This window comes from Mya arenaria, chromosome 14 (genome assembly GCF_026914265.1).
Source record: "Mya arenaria isolate MELC-2E11 chromosome 14, ASM2691426v1".
Classification (NCBI taxonomy): domain Eukaryota; kingdom Metazoa; phylum Mollusca; class Bivalvia; order Myida; family Myidae; genus Mya; species Mya arenaria.
The window spans coordinates 20,295,825-20,310,668 of NC_069135.1; the positions used below are offsets into that span (position 1 = coordinate 20,295,825).

Consider the following 14,844-nt stretch of genomic DNA (forward strand, 5'->3'; position numbering starts at 1 on the left):
GGACAAAATTAATAATTTCTAGTCCGAAATGGTGCTTTTTGGTTGTATTTTATTACTTTTTTCTCTTATATTTAAATAAATATAAACTTGTGAGATTTTAGGGAGGGGCGCCGGTTGCCCCCCCCCCCCTGGATCCGCTAGTGGTTGCAAACGTTTGGAAACTTACAAGTCTAGCGAATTGGTGGGAGGACGGGTTGTAAGACTTCATGCGTAACATTGAAATTGGCCTAGCGGCGCCCTCGGCATGAGTCAGTTGCGTATTCATGAAGTTGTCCAGCGAGTGTATAATAGTCGTTAAAATGCAAGCATAGAGTTGTGGGTCGTAGTCTAGACATTCGAAATATGCATAGATTGCTACGAAACATATGCGACATGTTTATGGGGGTAAATGTGTGCATATAAACGCAGCAATAAAGTCTCTAAATAACCTATTTCATACTAAGATTAAGAAGCAAGTCTGCGTTTAAATTAAGTATAATATAAAGTTTAATGAGTCATTTTCGTTCCAGAACTATGGTGCTCATTACTACGCACGTGCACAAAACCTGAACTGGAAGTTGACAAAAACCTATGACGAATTGCTGGAGAAATATGACGTCATCATAATGCCGACACTACCTTATAAGGCACCGTTACTGCCCAAAACAACATGGAGCCTACAAGGTGACAACAATAACAAGTAGAACAGGTTCATGCATGAAAAAAAGAGTTCTAAGATATAATTTTACATACATGTTTGTGTGCGAAAAAAATCGGTTTTGTTATAGATTTAACCCAATAGTAACATTTTCAGGCCTTTAAACATGGCTTCTCCTGAAAGGATATGTCAACATTTACCATTCTGCAAAGTTTTTTTTTATTCATAGCCAAGCAATACTAAATCTTGGAAATTTCATACAAAGTAAGTTTGATTCTCGAAAACATAGTTTTTTTATGAACGTGACACTATTCAATTTTTCCAGATCGCATGAAGAATGCTCTTGGAATGGTCAAAAATACGGCTCCATTTGACATTACTGGTCATCCAGCCTTGACAATCAATGCCGGAATGTCCGAGGGTCTTCCGATTGGTCTGCAGATCGTCGGAAAACGATTCGATGACGTAAAGGTTCTTCAATTCGCACGTGCTTTTGAGAAACTGCAATAATTACGCGTGGAGAACTGTACTGTAAACTGATGAAATTGTGTGATTTTGTAAAATTCGGAACAGCAGAACACGGTGACTTTTATTGTCAGAGCTTTCTTTATACCTGTACTAATCTAGATAACGGATTCGTATTCATGTTTCACAGCTGACAAAAATTAGATCGCAGATTTTTATATTTAAGTTAAAAACTGATGGTTTATGCATTTTTCAAAAACCGTTAGTAACGGTTTAAGTCATAAAACATTAATTTTCGAACGGAAATATGAAAATCTACGAATTGATTTTTTGTCAGCAATCTTATATCATTGGTTTGCAGATATTTACGCAAAAATTTGCTTTTTCCAAGACAAAAAATAAAAAAGTTGTAAAAATGCTATATCTGTGTGAGTGCAGCTTCAAAGCAATTATATATTGAAAAATATAAGCTTTGTATATAAACAAGATTTTGTAAACCACTTGCTCTCATACTAATTTTCTGTGTGCATGCAACCGTGCGTTCATGTGTGCGTATGTGCGTGTGTGTATACTTGCGTGCGTGTGTGCGTACGTACGTATGAATGTCCTTGTGTGCGCGTTTGCGTGTATGCGTGTGTACCTCGCGTACTATACTGGATACTATGTATGCGTTATACTTAGTACACGGGTACTACGAATGTGCTTTGTCATCGTAGATTTGAGATAGGTTTTACACATAAAATGATATAGATCTATCTTCCAACGATGTCTACATACATTGTATATTCAAATGTTGGTGCCATCATATTTAAGTTTTATTTATGAAAACCTGTTTGTTTGTTATATATATATATATAAATTATATATAAATATGTCTTATAGAATAAATAAAATATTCTGGAAATAGGGTGTTCTATTTCGTCGGCGACACATCTCATGTTTTGACAAATGTTTTTGAGACCAATAAACAACGTACTCCCAGATGTTTTCAAGTACTGATATCGGGAAATGGTCGCGAAATCGCACGTGGTAATATCGAACAATGTACGTATTTGTTGTCTCTCAATGACTTTCGGTCGGGTACGAAATGACTATCTAAAGGGTACGAAATGACTGTCTAAAGGATACGAAATGACTATCTAAAGGATACGAAATGACTGTCTAAAGGATACGAAATGACTATCTAAAGGGTACGAAATGAACGAAGACCGGTGGATACAAAATGACGAGGGTACGAAATTACTATCTAAAGGGTACGAAATGACCGAAGACCGGAGGGTACAAAATGACGAGGGTACGAAATTACTATCTAAAGGGTACGAAATAACCGAAGACCGGAGAGTACAAAATGACGAGGGTACAAAATGACTATCTAAATGGTACAAAATGAACGAAGACCGGAGGATACAAAATGACGAGGGTACGAAATTACTATCTAAAGGGTACGAAATGACCGAAGACCGGAGGGTACAAAATGAAGAGGGTACGAAATGACCGAAGACCGGATGGTTCAAAATGACGAGGATACGAAATTACTATCTGAAGGGTACGAAATGACCGAAGATCGGAGGGTACACAATGACGAGGGTACGAAATGACTGTAGACCAGTTGTTTGAGAGGATATGGTGGAAAGTTGTAAACAAAATGTTAAGTTTATGTAAGGGATAAATGGGTCAACTCGATTTCGTAAGAGCGAGATGCTTGCGTCAAACGGGCAGCGGGGCAGCAGCCAAATTCTTCATCTTCTTCATCTTCTCACACTAGCTACAGTAATGAGCGATCAGGGTAACTTTTTTTTATTATTTCGACATATCTTTTGTATCCTCGAGTCTGCCATAGTAAAACTCGTCAAAAGACTCGTTGACTGCCATTTAAGTGGACTACTTCTCACACCTGCATGGTACGGTACTAGATTTTCAAACTGATAGGTCAAATCGAGCTGGTTGGTTTTCCAGCAGTGGCGAAAGTTATACATAAAAACATGGGTGCGGGGTGATACAGGAATCCAGTGGATTTCACGTGAAACCCACTCAAAACGTGAAATCCACTCAGAACTCAGTTATTTTAATTAATAATTTTATATTTTTTTGGTATAAATATTGGAAAGTGCCTAATGAAGGGTTTATATTTCAAATTTTATTGAAATTGGTCAAAAAAATAAAGAAGTTAGAGCATTTTTTCATTTTTTTCCAAAAATAGATCGGAAATCGAGGTGAAATCCAGATTCCGACATGTGAAATCCACTCATAACTCATTTATTTTAATAAATAATTTTCTGTTTTTGTATACTTATTAAAAAGTGCCCCATAAAGGGTTTATATTTCAAATTTTATTGAAATTGGTCAAAAAATGAAGAAGAGCAATTTTTCGAAAATAGATCGGAAATCGAGGTGAAGTCCAGTTTTCGAGAAGTGAAATCCACTTCTAACTCAATTATATTAATTAGTAATTTTTATTTTTTGTATACATTTTTGAAAGTGCCTAATAAAGGGTTTACATTTCAAATTTTATTGAAATATATCAAGAAATGAAGAAGTTAGAGCAATTTTTCGGAAATCGAAGTGAAATCCACATTTTGACAAGTGAAATTCACTTTTTGAGACGTGAAATCCACTCATAACTCATTTATTTTTAAGTGAAAAAAATAATTCAAAGGGCTTCATAATGGGTTTATATTTCAAATTTTATCCAAATTGATCCCAAAATAAGAAAGGTGTAGACCTATTTTGAAAAAAGATCGGAAATCGAAGTGAAATCCACATTTTGACAAGTGAAATCCACTTTTTCAGACGTGAAATTCACTCATAACTCATTTATTTTTAACACTTTTTTTGTTGTTGAACAAATAATTGAAAAGGCATTATCATAGGTTTATATTTAAATTATTAATTAAAATAACTGAGTTCTGAGTGGATTTCACGTTTTGAGAGGATTTCACGTGGATTTCACGTGAAATCCACAGAATTCCTGTATCACCCCGCACCGTAAAAACATGGTCTCACAGGTTGAACGTTTTGACGACTTTTTCTCACAGATTGAACGTTTTGACAACTTTTTTTGTCTTTGAATGAGCCATTTTTTTGCGAAATGAACGGACAAGTACCAGTGATATAAGACTGCTGACAAAAACTTCAGATCGCAAGTGTTCTAAGTTATGTTCAAAAAATGATGTTTTATGCATTTTTCTTAAAGCGTTAGTAATGCTTTAAGCCATAAATCCTTAATTTTCGAACGTAAATGTGAAAACTTGCGATCTGATCTTTTGTCAGCAGTCTTGTATCACTGTTTTTCAGATATTAACGAAAAATTGGCTCATTCCAAGACAAAAATAAAATTTAAAAAAAAGTTGTCAAAACGGTAAATCTGTGAGAGTGCAGTTTTAAGGCCTATCAAGACCTACATTTACCTGCCACTTCAACCATCTTGTTACATGTATGTATACTAGTAGACACGATATATGATATAGGTGAAGAGCACGGGTACATGTAAAGTATTGGTGTGGTGTAGCCTTTTCCTTCAGTTTAATTATGTTTATGAACTAGATGTTATTATTAGAGAAGATGACAAAATGGCGTTTGCGGAAGTCAGGTAAATACAGGTGTGTTATATTTTATTGAAACCAAGCGTTAGTAACATTTTCTAAAAAAAATCACAGTTAAATATGCAATTATGTAATTACTTCGTCTCGTTACTCCAAAATAAACCTCTGAGTAGGTGTTGTCTAATGTTAAAACAACTGTCATCAGATCTCCTAAATAAGTTAATTGGGTCAACAAATTCATTTTTAATTATTTGAATTAATAAGAGTACACTAGCGGATTCGGTCGCGGGGGGGGGGAGGGTACCGGCGCGTGCCCCCACTAAAATCGCCCAACTTTACTCTCTATGTCCAGTACGGAGAAAAAAAGTAATAAAATACGCTCAAAATGGGAGAGTACCCAACCACCCTGGCAATAGTTATTTTTAAACCATATAAATTTCGGTTCTGAGAGATGTCGCATGACAAAAGGTTTGCCCCTAAGTTCCGTCCCTTCAGTATTCCATACCTGTTTACATGAATATTATTTTAATTTTCAATTTGGTAGTTCATATTGTAATGTATGAATTGGTGCAATGTGTCGAAATCTGTGCTATCTCTATTATAAACATAAGAAATTCATATTCAGCCTCGACAGTTTTGCGGCCTGATACAGAGGGTTTGCGATGTAAATGGACGCCTGGTGTTCTTTTACAATTTATGGTATTTGCCGACTTGTGAAATCCTTTTATGTGGTTGACATGGAGAAAGCAATGGAGACATGCTCAAAAATGTCTTTTTTTAAAAACAAACTTTATTATTGCCTAGGTTGATATACATTAATGTGTATTTGAAAACAATTCATTACTGTTAAATCTGAATCTAAAATGGAATTAAAAGGGACAATACACCAGATTGGCACCAAAAAAAGTAACGAATCTCTGGACAATTAATTAATAAAATGTTTTACTCTTTGATATCATAATTGCGGTGTCGCCAAAATTGCAGTCCAGTGTTGTATCCACTGTGCTACGAAGGCTTACTCTAAATGAGTGGAATATTTAAGTTATATACCTAATTTGGTAATATCACCTGATAACATCGACTAGCCAATCACGCATAAGAATGAATTCTACTAGGTATACATACCTAATTATCTTTTTTAATGGAAAAATACGAAAAAACTTATAAACTATGTGGTATTTCAGTTAGTTAGTTTCAATGCATTGTACACATGGATACCAAGTTTATTTCAGTTTTCGACATTTTTTTTATTTTTCACTATTTCATCATACGGTGTATAGCCCCTTTAGGATTAAATAATACTTCATATTTTTGGCATTGGATTGCAAGCTGTCTCAGAGTTGTGGCGTTAATGTTACAGAAACAAATTATAAATAGAAGGTAACTTCATTTATAAAATGTACATTTACATGTATGCATAATGGTATTATGATATTTAGGCTCATTCTTTTTCAGATGACTGATGAACATGAAATTTCGCAGTATGTTTTGGACCACATTGGTCCTTTTCGGACTGATCTCTAATGTTAGAGGTCAAATCCAGCAGGTCGGCACATCTCGTCAGACCAGATGTAAGTATCAAAGGCAAATTTATGTAAATAACCATTTTATGTAAGCTCTTTAAGAAATTATATCATTTTTTTTATCATTCTTAATTGATCTGAAATGTTTTGTTGTACTTAACAGTCTAAAATTAGACCTAAAAACAATTTCTGGTTCAGGTAACCCCACACTACCTTAAAAATAGGGACGGAACCTACTGTTTTTTTTATTGTCTGTTCGTGACGATATGTTGACAATAATGTTCTTACATAAATCCTAATAAAAAAAAAGCCTGCCTACCCTACTTGTTTTTTTGACAAGTTGTTACCCTAACCCTACCACATGTAAAAGAACAAGCTACCTACATGTAATCAAAATGATGTTAGTTTTGTGGGGTTAAAACAAATTTCTGTAAGTGCTCATTTATTGAATGTCACATGAAGCTTTTCCATTTCACCTTATAATTAGTTCCATATAGTTACAATGATGAAATGACTATTCAATTTCAGTTTTCTTGACGAGCTCACAGGACTGCAATGGAAACATTCCTCGTGAGATTGGGAAATCGACGGTTGAAGTCTATGGTATCTCAACAGAAGTACAAGTGAGTTTTTGTTTTCAATTTTGAGATATTGATCTGTTTTTCGAAAGAAATAAGTAACTACCGTAGTTGCAGCATTATTCACTATATACAATGTAACTACTTTAAAGACATAGTTCTCTAACCATCTTTGTGCATTTGCAGTCAGCTCCAGTGACATCATGCAGAATTTCCCTTCGTGCCCAAGACCAGCGTGAACCCCATAGACTCAAGTTGCACATCATGGCTGCACAGATGAATGAAGACCTTACAAATCTTTACATCTACGATGGACAGGCGGGAGGGGGTAGACTGGTATGCATTTCTTGTAGCAATTAAAAGTAATACATGTACTTAATGGGTTTTTATTTAAGGTGTTCAACCCCTACTTAGGTAAAATTTCGATGCTCTGTAACTAAATAATTTTGTGTCGCCTGCAAAGGAATTTAACCTGGTCTGTCATCTGCATCCATACCTTCTTATCAACTTTGTGTACAGTCTTCAAACTTGGTATTCACATTTGTCATGGTACATGACAGTAGGTATAAAAAAAATTCTTGGTATGTAATTTGCTCATGGTCAGTTGACTACCCCTATTGATTTTGAGGTCAAAGGTCAAGGTCATGGTGACCTTTACCAGAAAAATAAATAAAAATTCCTAACAGGGGACACATCTGATTCTCAGAATTGTGATACTCAAATAAACTTAGTGCATACATGTAGTGTTTTTTCTTGCAGGAAGAAGTAAACAAATATTCCTTTGTGCTAATTAAATAAGTCGCAATGAAAATCCTGTATACTGAATGATATACGTACCTTATTTACATATCCTCTGTGTTTTTAACTTACTCTCTCATCTTAAGATGGTCCTAAGAAATTCAGATACTGTATAATAAATATTGAATTTTTCAGGCATCCTTCAGCAAGTTCAACCCTAAGCCCCAGAACATGGACTTCCTCTTTACCACGGGGGAGATGGTCACATTTGTGTTCAGCCGTGGTGACAATGAGCAACAGTTTGACATCAATATTGTTGTCACACCTGTGCCATGTAAGTGCAGCCGTTTAAGGGGTGTTTTTCTTTATTGCATTGTTACTGATTTTAGAATCATTTGAGCAAACTCTTGAATTTTGCAATTTTAATTCATCATTTAATCAATTGATCATGAATACAGTATATAGTTTGATGAGTTTGACTGTTTATTGAAGACATTAAGTCAAGGTATTGTCATAACTTTTCTGAGCTCACTGTGTTCATTGATATTGATGTTGTTCTTGATTACAGTATATGATTTGATGAGATTGTCTGTTTTTGAAGACATTTAGCCAAACAATTGCCATAGCATTTGTGATCTCACTGTGTTGGTCGATGTTGTTGTTGTTGTTGTCAATTTGCAGATATTTCCTGTTTCCCATGAAAACCATTAAAATATTAACATGAAGCCTGATGATCATTCCAATATGAACATGAGATCTCGGATTAAAATACTGTGTCAAGTTATGCCCTTTGATTGACTGGGAAAATGGATGAACTTTGGCATCCTCTCTTGTTCTGGTAGTAACTAGCAGTATAAGCTCTTTAATAATGTTTTTCTTAATATTTAATTAAGGATTGATCACATTATTCCTTGTGTCCATGCTGTAAAAATTCAGAACGGCAAGTGAGCTAATTCCATGAAGTGGCTAGATGAAGCGAATGTAAATATGTTAAGGCTTGTTCATTAGTTCAGGTGTACTTTCCTTACAGCTGACGTAACCCAGTGCACATATGAAAATGAGGACTTATGTGGAGAATATGGGTACAACTATCGACTTCTCGGCACAAAGGAGATCGCCGGAATTGTTGCTGGAGGTTTCGCGCTGGTAGTTCTTGTTGTCATCATCATCGTAGTGTGCTGTTACCGAAAACAACGAGGAATCAATCACAAGTGGCAGGAGGAAAAAATAGGTCACGTGAATACTGCTGCAAGTTTGCATACTCTTAATGGTCGCACTGCTAGTACCTCAAAACCGTGGACAACTACTGAAAGCGCTCGCAATGGGTTTGCGAGTATTCGTAGATCTCCGAATCTTCCAAGAGCTAAAATTGCTCGCTCTAGGAATGCCTTCGAAGGAAGCAACAGCTCCGTAACTGATAGTAAGTCTTCCATGTTCGCCATAAATCTTGTGTGTATATAATTTACATATGCATATGTGACCTTCCAAAATAGAATTCCGGCTAAGTTTAGTTATCCTCCAAGATAATTTATTAGTTGTTTTAAAGCAATCTTATTTGATAAATTGATTTCTAGCTCGTCTGTTTTTCACGAGGATAAAGTTGACTTATTGTCTTAGACTTGGTGTCGTTGTCATGGTCTTTGAGCAAACACTTTTACTGTGGATATAACTCAAAACCATTGAATACATTTAAACGAAACTTGGTACACCTGTCGCCAGAGACAAAATCCACATGGAGAGCATGGCCCATAACTCTGTCTTGAGAAATTGTTGAGTTATTTACCTTGTTTGACTGAAAAAAAAAAAGAACACAAGAACAGTCGAGGGTTGGTGTCCACTCTGCAACACTCTTGTTATTTATACCACTGGCGTATATTTAATAAATTCATTCAAATATTTTATTTTTGAAGGTCAAATTAGAAAATATCCATTTAGAATTTTACAGCTCTAGTTTACCTAAAAGTATTTATTTAGATTTTTGTTTGTTAAAGTTTTGAATTACTATTTGAGTAGTAAAACCTTGCTAGTCCTTCTTTACCAAATGCATGCAAGATTTGAACATGAAAGCCTTGATTATGTAACTGTTGCTTTCTTAGTTGTTCACCTAAACTTATCACAAAGGTTTAATTGTACAATTGTATTTTCAGAAATGATATTTCCATAAGTTCTTAATAGTTTGTTCCAAATATACAAAAATAAAGTTATCTAGTTCATAATATAGTTAGGTAAAGAAGTAAAGTGAATAATTTGTGAAACAATCTTATACTGTCTGCATAACAACTTAATTTGACACAACAAGACATCTTAGACTAACAATATTTTCGAGTCTTTCTGACAATCAACAAACATTTATTTTCTAAGTCAAAACTACAATTACAACAGCAATTCCCATTGGTTTACAGTCCGAGACATTATTAACCAACGACCCCCAAACCCCCACCCCTCCCATTTTTTGGCATAGACAGCCAAATCCCCCAATGCATTTTAACCCCATTTTAACTTCTGTTATATAATGAGATATTTTAAAACATAAACAACATATATTTAAAAACCTTTGAAAAGGGGGAGAAAAGTTTGGGGAATTTTGTCAGCCTGTCCTTGGTGGGGAGAATGTCATTCTTCTTCCATATTTGTAATTTAAATTGTACTCACTTACACTGTATTCGGCTAAATTACATTCAATAATTTAATATCTTTAAATAAACGTCATGCTTATTTCTCAGCTTTTTTTTTATAATTACTATTTTATGTATTTTGTGTTTAGACAATAATGATAGCTATCTATTCTTACAGGCAATGCCAGTTTGCCATCAAAACGTCCCCTTCCACCACCTCATGTGAACTCACATCGCGGAATGTCTGAAAGGAGCTATAATCCACGCTCAGAAAGAACCTACAATCCGAGATCTGAACGCAGCTATGGTCGCAGCAAACATAGTGAAAAGTTTGATGACAGTTATTCTGACAGGTCTTTAACAACAACAGATCGGAATTACAGTGAGAAAAACTACAAGCCTCCGACATATCGTGAGGCGTTGAGATATGACTCTGAATCATCTGCGGATGAGCATACTTTTGTGCAAGCTGATGAAACAGTGGAAAATCAGCAGAAAGTGTTTGTGGAGAGAGTTATAACTCCTCGCGTAAAGAGGAAGGAGGAACCCGCCAAAGTTCATAACAAGGTCATTCAGGCCTCTCCGAAACTAGGGCGTGCCCCACCCCCTCCTGAAGAAGATGAGGAATATGATTCCATTGAACCAAAGAAGTTTCAAAAGAAAGCGCTAATTGATAAAGGTGTTGATCCGGAATCAGAAGAAGAGACTGAAGAATCTGATACAGAAAATGAATCAGAATCCGAAGAAGAAAGTGAAGAAGAGTCAGAAGAATCTGAGGAAGAGCATGTAGCTAAAGCTAAATCTGACAAACCTGACTATGTATATTCCAAGCCAGACAAATCCCAGGGCAAAAGTGATAAAGATCATAAGGAAAGCAATAACAAACCTGAGCCCCAGGTTGGATTTCGACCACCTAATCAAGGCCCCCCTCCACCCAACCAATTTCCTAGTGGGCCCACTTATCCAACAGGGATGGTTCCCCCCGGGCTGAGGCAGCCACAGCCCCAATACCCTGGCTACCCTCCCCCACCCATGGGTCAACCCCAGCCTTACCCTCAGGGTTACCCACAAGGTCAAGGTCAACCATATTTTCCACCCCATCAGCAACCCCAAGGTTACATTCCACCATCAAAACCCCCTCAACAGCCAAATTCATACAATCAGGCAAACTTCACTGTTCCTTTGCAACCCTCGCAGAATCAACAGCGACCACAATACCCAATCTCACAACCGCCTTCCCAACAGGGTTATAATAAAACTAATGATAGACATATAAGTACAAACGCCGCAGGTCAAATTCCGGTGTATTCGTATCTCGTGAATCGTGGCTACCAGCCAATGGAAGGGAGGCATTCTCCCATGAGTAATTCAACAGGGGCGAGTAATTTGTCAGGTGATAGAAACATTACAAGCGAGGACTCGGACTATGCTGCAAACTTAGGAAGTGGTGTGGAGTTACTGAGAAGAAAATAAATTAAGTAGTTTTGTCATTTATTTTGAACTTTGCTTTCTTTGTTTATGTCTGCGATGTTTTTTTATACCAAAACATATCATTTTTAGAAATTTTGTTTGTTTACATATCATTTTGATTTCGAAAATATGACATTGGCATAGATTATTTCTAATGTTAATGTGCTGTTTGTTTATATTTTCTTTCACATTAATCATTTTTTGCATTTCGTGCAAACTTAACCTATGATAAAAAGCAGTCTTCAAAATAACCTACTTACAGGGAAGCCGGGACTAGTAAAATTTCTCATGGGCAAGAATTGTTTTCAATCATGTCTGCAATAACAGGCAAGTAAGGTTTCAGATCCAGTTGAAATTATTTCTAGCATTTCTGTAAAGCTGTCACAAATTTAAATGATGTCATAAGTACTTTGACTGGTTTATCATTGATGTAAGTTTTTCATGTGGACACTTATACAAATTAACATGTTTTTTTTCAAGAACAATCTGACCATTAATATCTGGTTTTTGTTCTTTACATTTTTACCCTTAATGTAAACAAAGCACATGTACATTAATTAACCCGATGTTTTTCTTCGCTACGTCAAATGGGACTAGCCGGTTATGGAAATCCAGAAATTCAGGGAAACGACCGTGCTTGATAAAATATTAGGGCAAGTTTAACAGGTTTTGGACAAGTACATTTTATAAGCTCCTTGCCCGTTTGGCCAAGTTCAGCAAAATAATTATACATAAAACTGTTAAGGTTTACACTGTACAATGACTTATATATCAATTTAACTGAAAAATTATGTGAAAGTTAATATTTGTTGACTTAAGGGAGTAAATTATATGATATAATTTATTGCACTAGGTTTCTACAAGAGCTTGGAGCACACAATATAAATGGCATGATCTTGTTCAGTCCCTCTGATTTATAATCTAAATGTTTCAAGAGTTTTATGCATAGATTGTCAAGTGCTATACACGAGTTTTAGATAAGGTGTTTTATGTTTGGTTGACAAATTTCAAATATTTTTAAATGCAAAAACTGTTTGTGTATTTTCATTTATTAAAGTGATTTATTTTCATTTTTTGATTATATGTTTTTCATTTTACTTTATTTTACCTATGGCCACACACATTGCATGCATGAAATATTAATAAAATTCTCATTTAAGAAAAGTATAATATTGTACAATAATATGTTTGTTAAAGAAAGTTTTTGTTTAAGGTTTTTTACTACTACAGGTATTTTATGCAGAAAAATCTTTATCGATAAACCCAGTGCCTGATTCTTTTTGAAAACTATCTAAAATAATCCACTAAACAGGTACCCAGTTTTAATACAAAGTTGTTTGGTTGCAAGTAACTTTAATACATCACTGGTTCTTTTAAAAAGTATTTACATGGATTTGTACTTGATATTTATTTTATATGGTTCAAACCTTATCATTGATTAGGAATTTACATTTCATTTTTTTTTCAACCATAAATTACAAAACTTTGGAAAACCTTAATAAGAACATGAAAGATAATTGTGTATCATGTAATCTCTTATACCTAACTAACTGTGTGATCAAAGCAAAGTGTATATACTTTTTCACATTCCTTATTTTGTAAATAAATATTCTTCTTTAAGAGCCATATTATGTGGTATGTATTTAACATTTTATGTATACACCCTGTACCTGCAATATTTAATGGTATTTCTAATAAAATTAGAAGTAGCATGATTCATCTTGTTTGAATTTTAGATAAGTTAATACTAGTTGAAATTGAAATTTAGATTGATTGTGATGAAAACTTATAAAATCATTATCAAGTCCGTTTCCTTGGTAGAAACCTGTTCTGGGTCCTTTTTGAGAGGCCATGTGAAAGTACCCCTAATTGGGCTCGAACCCACAACTGCTGACGTGAAAGGCTTAACCACTATGACTAGACCGCTCTCACCCAAGAGTTTTACATTTAGCTGGTTCCAGATGATGCAGACCAACCTCAGACAAGCTCAGTAAGATTAATGAAAACTGAACTATTCTACTACCTACATGTATTTCAAAGTCATCAGCCTTATACGTCAAGGATTTCTGTAACATATATGACGGTTCTGTACTTAATGTGTTTGAATAGTTAAGACATGAGTAAATGATCTTCAATTTTGCTCAAACTAGGGGTTTTCTTTTCAATGCAACTGAGGAAATCAATTTTCCATAAATAGATGTAATTTGGGGAAAAAGGACAACTGAAACAGGATCTTGAAAATGTGATAACCATAACAACGGTAAGACAACAAAACTAAATTCGAAACATTTCAGGTTTTTATAATGTTGAGCAATTAATTAGTTCAAATTTAAGGACACATATTTGGTACTTAACAGGCTTGACTATACCCCTAGTAAGATATATCTGAGGACCATAAAAATAGGAGTTGTGTATGTCATGTCCCGTATTGTCCCATCAAGCCGGATCACAAAATCTTATATCACCTGTAGCTGCAAAGGTGATTCACCTACACACATGAAATTTCACAGGTGTGTTGGGCAGAATGGGAAACTGTGTACCTGCAATTTGTGTGGCATTTCACTAGATAAAAACAAATTTACCATCACTCACAGCTCTTCTTTCTTGAGGGAAATGAAGTACCCAATTACAATTTTCTATCCAATTCTGTGATAACATTATTTGATTCTTCATTAATAACAGAAAATGAGTGTCTATTAAGGAAGACAAGTTTTAAATCTTGTTACTTGTATGGTGTGTGATTACTAGTGATTGTTGTAGGAGGGCTTTGCTGAATATCAATCTTTTGTATGTAGATAAGTCACACTTCACATACCCTATACCTGGGAGTAGGATTAATGGTCCAGGCGTAGATATACTCTAAAGATATCGACATGCATTTATGTTATTTGATACTTGGTAAGGCGCTTCATAATGGAGACATACTCTTATGGTATCCGACACTCAGTTATGTGATTTTGGGGATGATGGGTGGCCCTATATTTTATTTTGATCTCATTTGAAAAGTTTTGTTGTATAAGAATCTGAAAAGAAATTACCCAAAACAATATTGCAAACAAGTTTTTATCAAATACCCAATAAAATAGGTAAATTTATGTCCGAAGGTCCACAATCGCATAATGTGGCTTAAATGTCATGCTTATTTGTAGATTAGTTACCTCAATGAAATGTGAGGTACAAGAATGCAAACAATGATATTGCAAGGTCGATTGTGTTTGATGTGGTATGGGCAAAATGGGTAAACAATAAACAGCCGATAGAGGGATTACATCACAA

At 35.0% G+C, this 14,844-nt stretch overlaps 2 protein-coding genes across 5 annotated transcripts in view; both read left to right on the forward strand.

The window, feature by feature from the left end:
* The window catches only part of LOC128218458 (amidase-like), a 28,006-nt gene extending 26,006 nt beyond the window's left edge, over positions 1 to 2,000 (forward strand). Inside the window, exons 17-18 of the mRNA XM_052926130.1 lie at positions 510 to 663; positions 963 to 2,000. Coding sequence (XP_052782090.1) covers positions 510 to 663; positions 963 to 1,147 — 339 coding nt within the window. The 3' untranslated portion in view covers positions 1,148 to 2,000. The remainder of the gene's footprint in view (positions 1 to 509; positions 664 to 962) is intronic.
* Positions 2,001 to 4,665: 2,665 nt separating this feature from the next.
* LOC128218357 (histone H3.v1-like) lies at positions 4,666 to 13,283 on the forward strand. Of its 4 annotated transcripts, none has more exons than XM_052926008.1 (7): positions 4,666 to 4,701; positions 6,100 to 6,215; positions 6,696 to 6,790; positions 6,932 to 7,081; positions 7,679 to 7,817; positions 8,514 to 8,903; positions 10,277 to 13,283. In XM_052926008.1, the coding sequence occupies exons 2-7, from the start codon at positions 6,107 to 6,109 to the stop codon at positions 11,569 to 11,571; spliced, it is 2,178 nt and encodes a 725-aa protein (XP_052781968.1). In that variant the 5' UTR covers positions 4,666 to 4,701; positions 6,100 to 6,106; the 3' UTR covers positions 11,572 to 13,283. The 4 variants fall into 4 exon arrangements, with proteins under 4 accessions (XP_052781968.1, XP_052781972.1, XP_052781971.1 ...); XM_052926012.1 differs by having other exon boundaries at positions 8,514 to 8,714; XM_052926011.1 differs by having other exon boundaries at positions 4,666 to 4,691.
* The last annotated feature ends 1,561 nt before the right edge of the window (positions 13,284 to 14,844 follow it).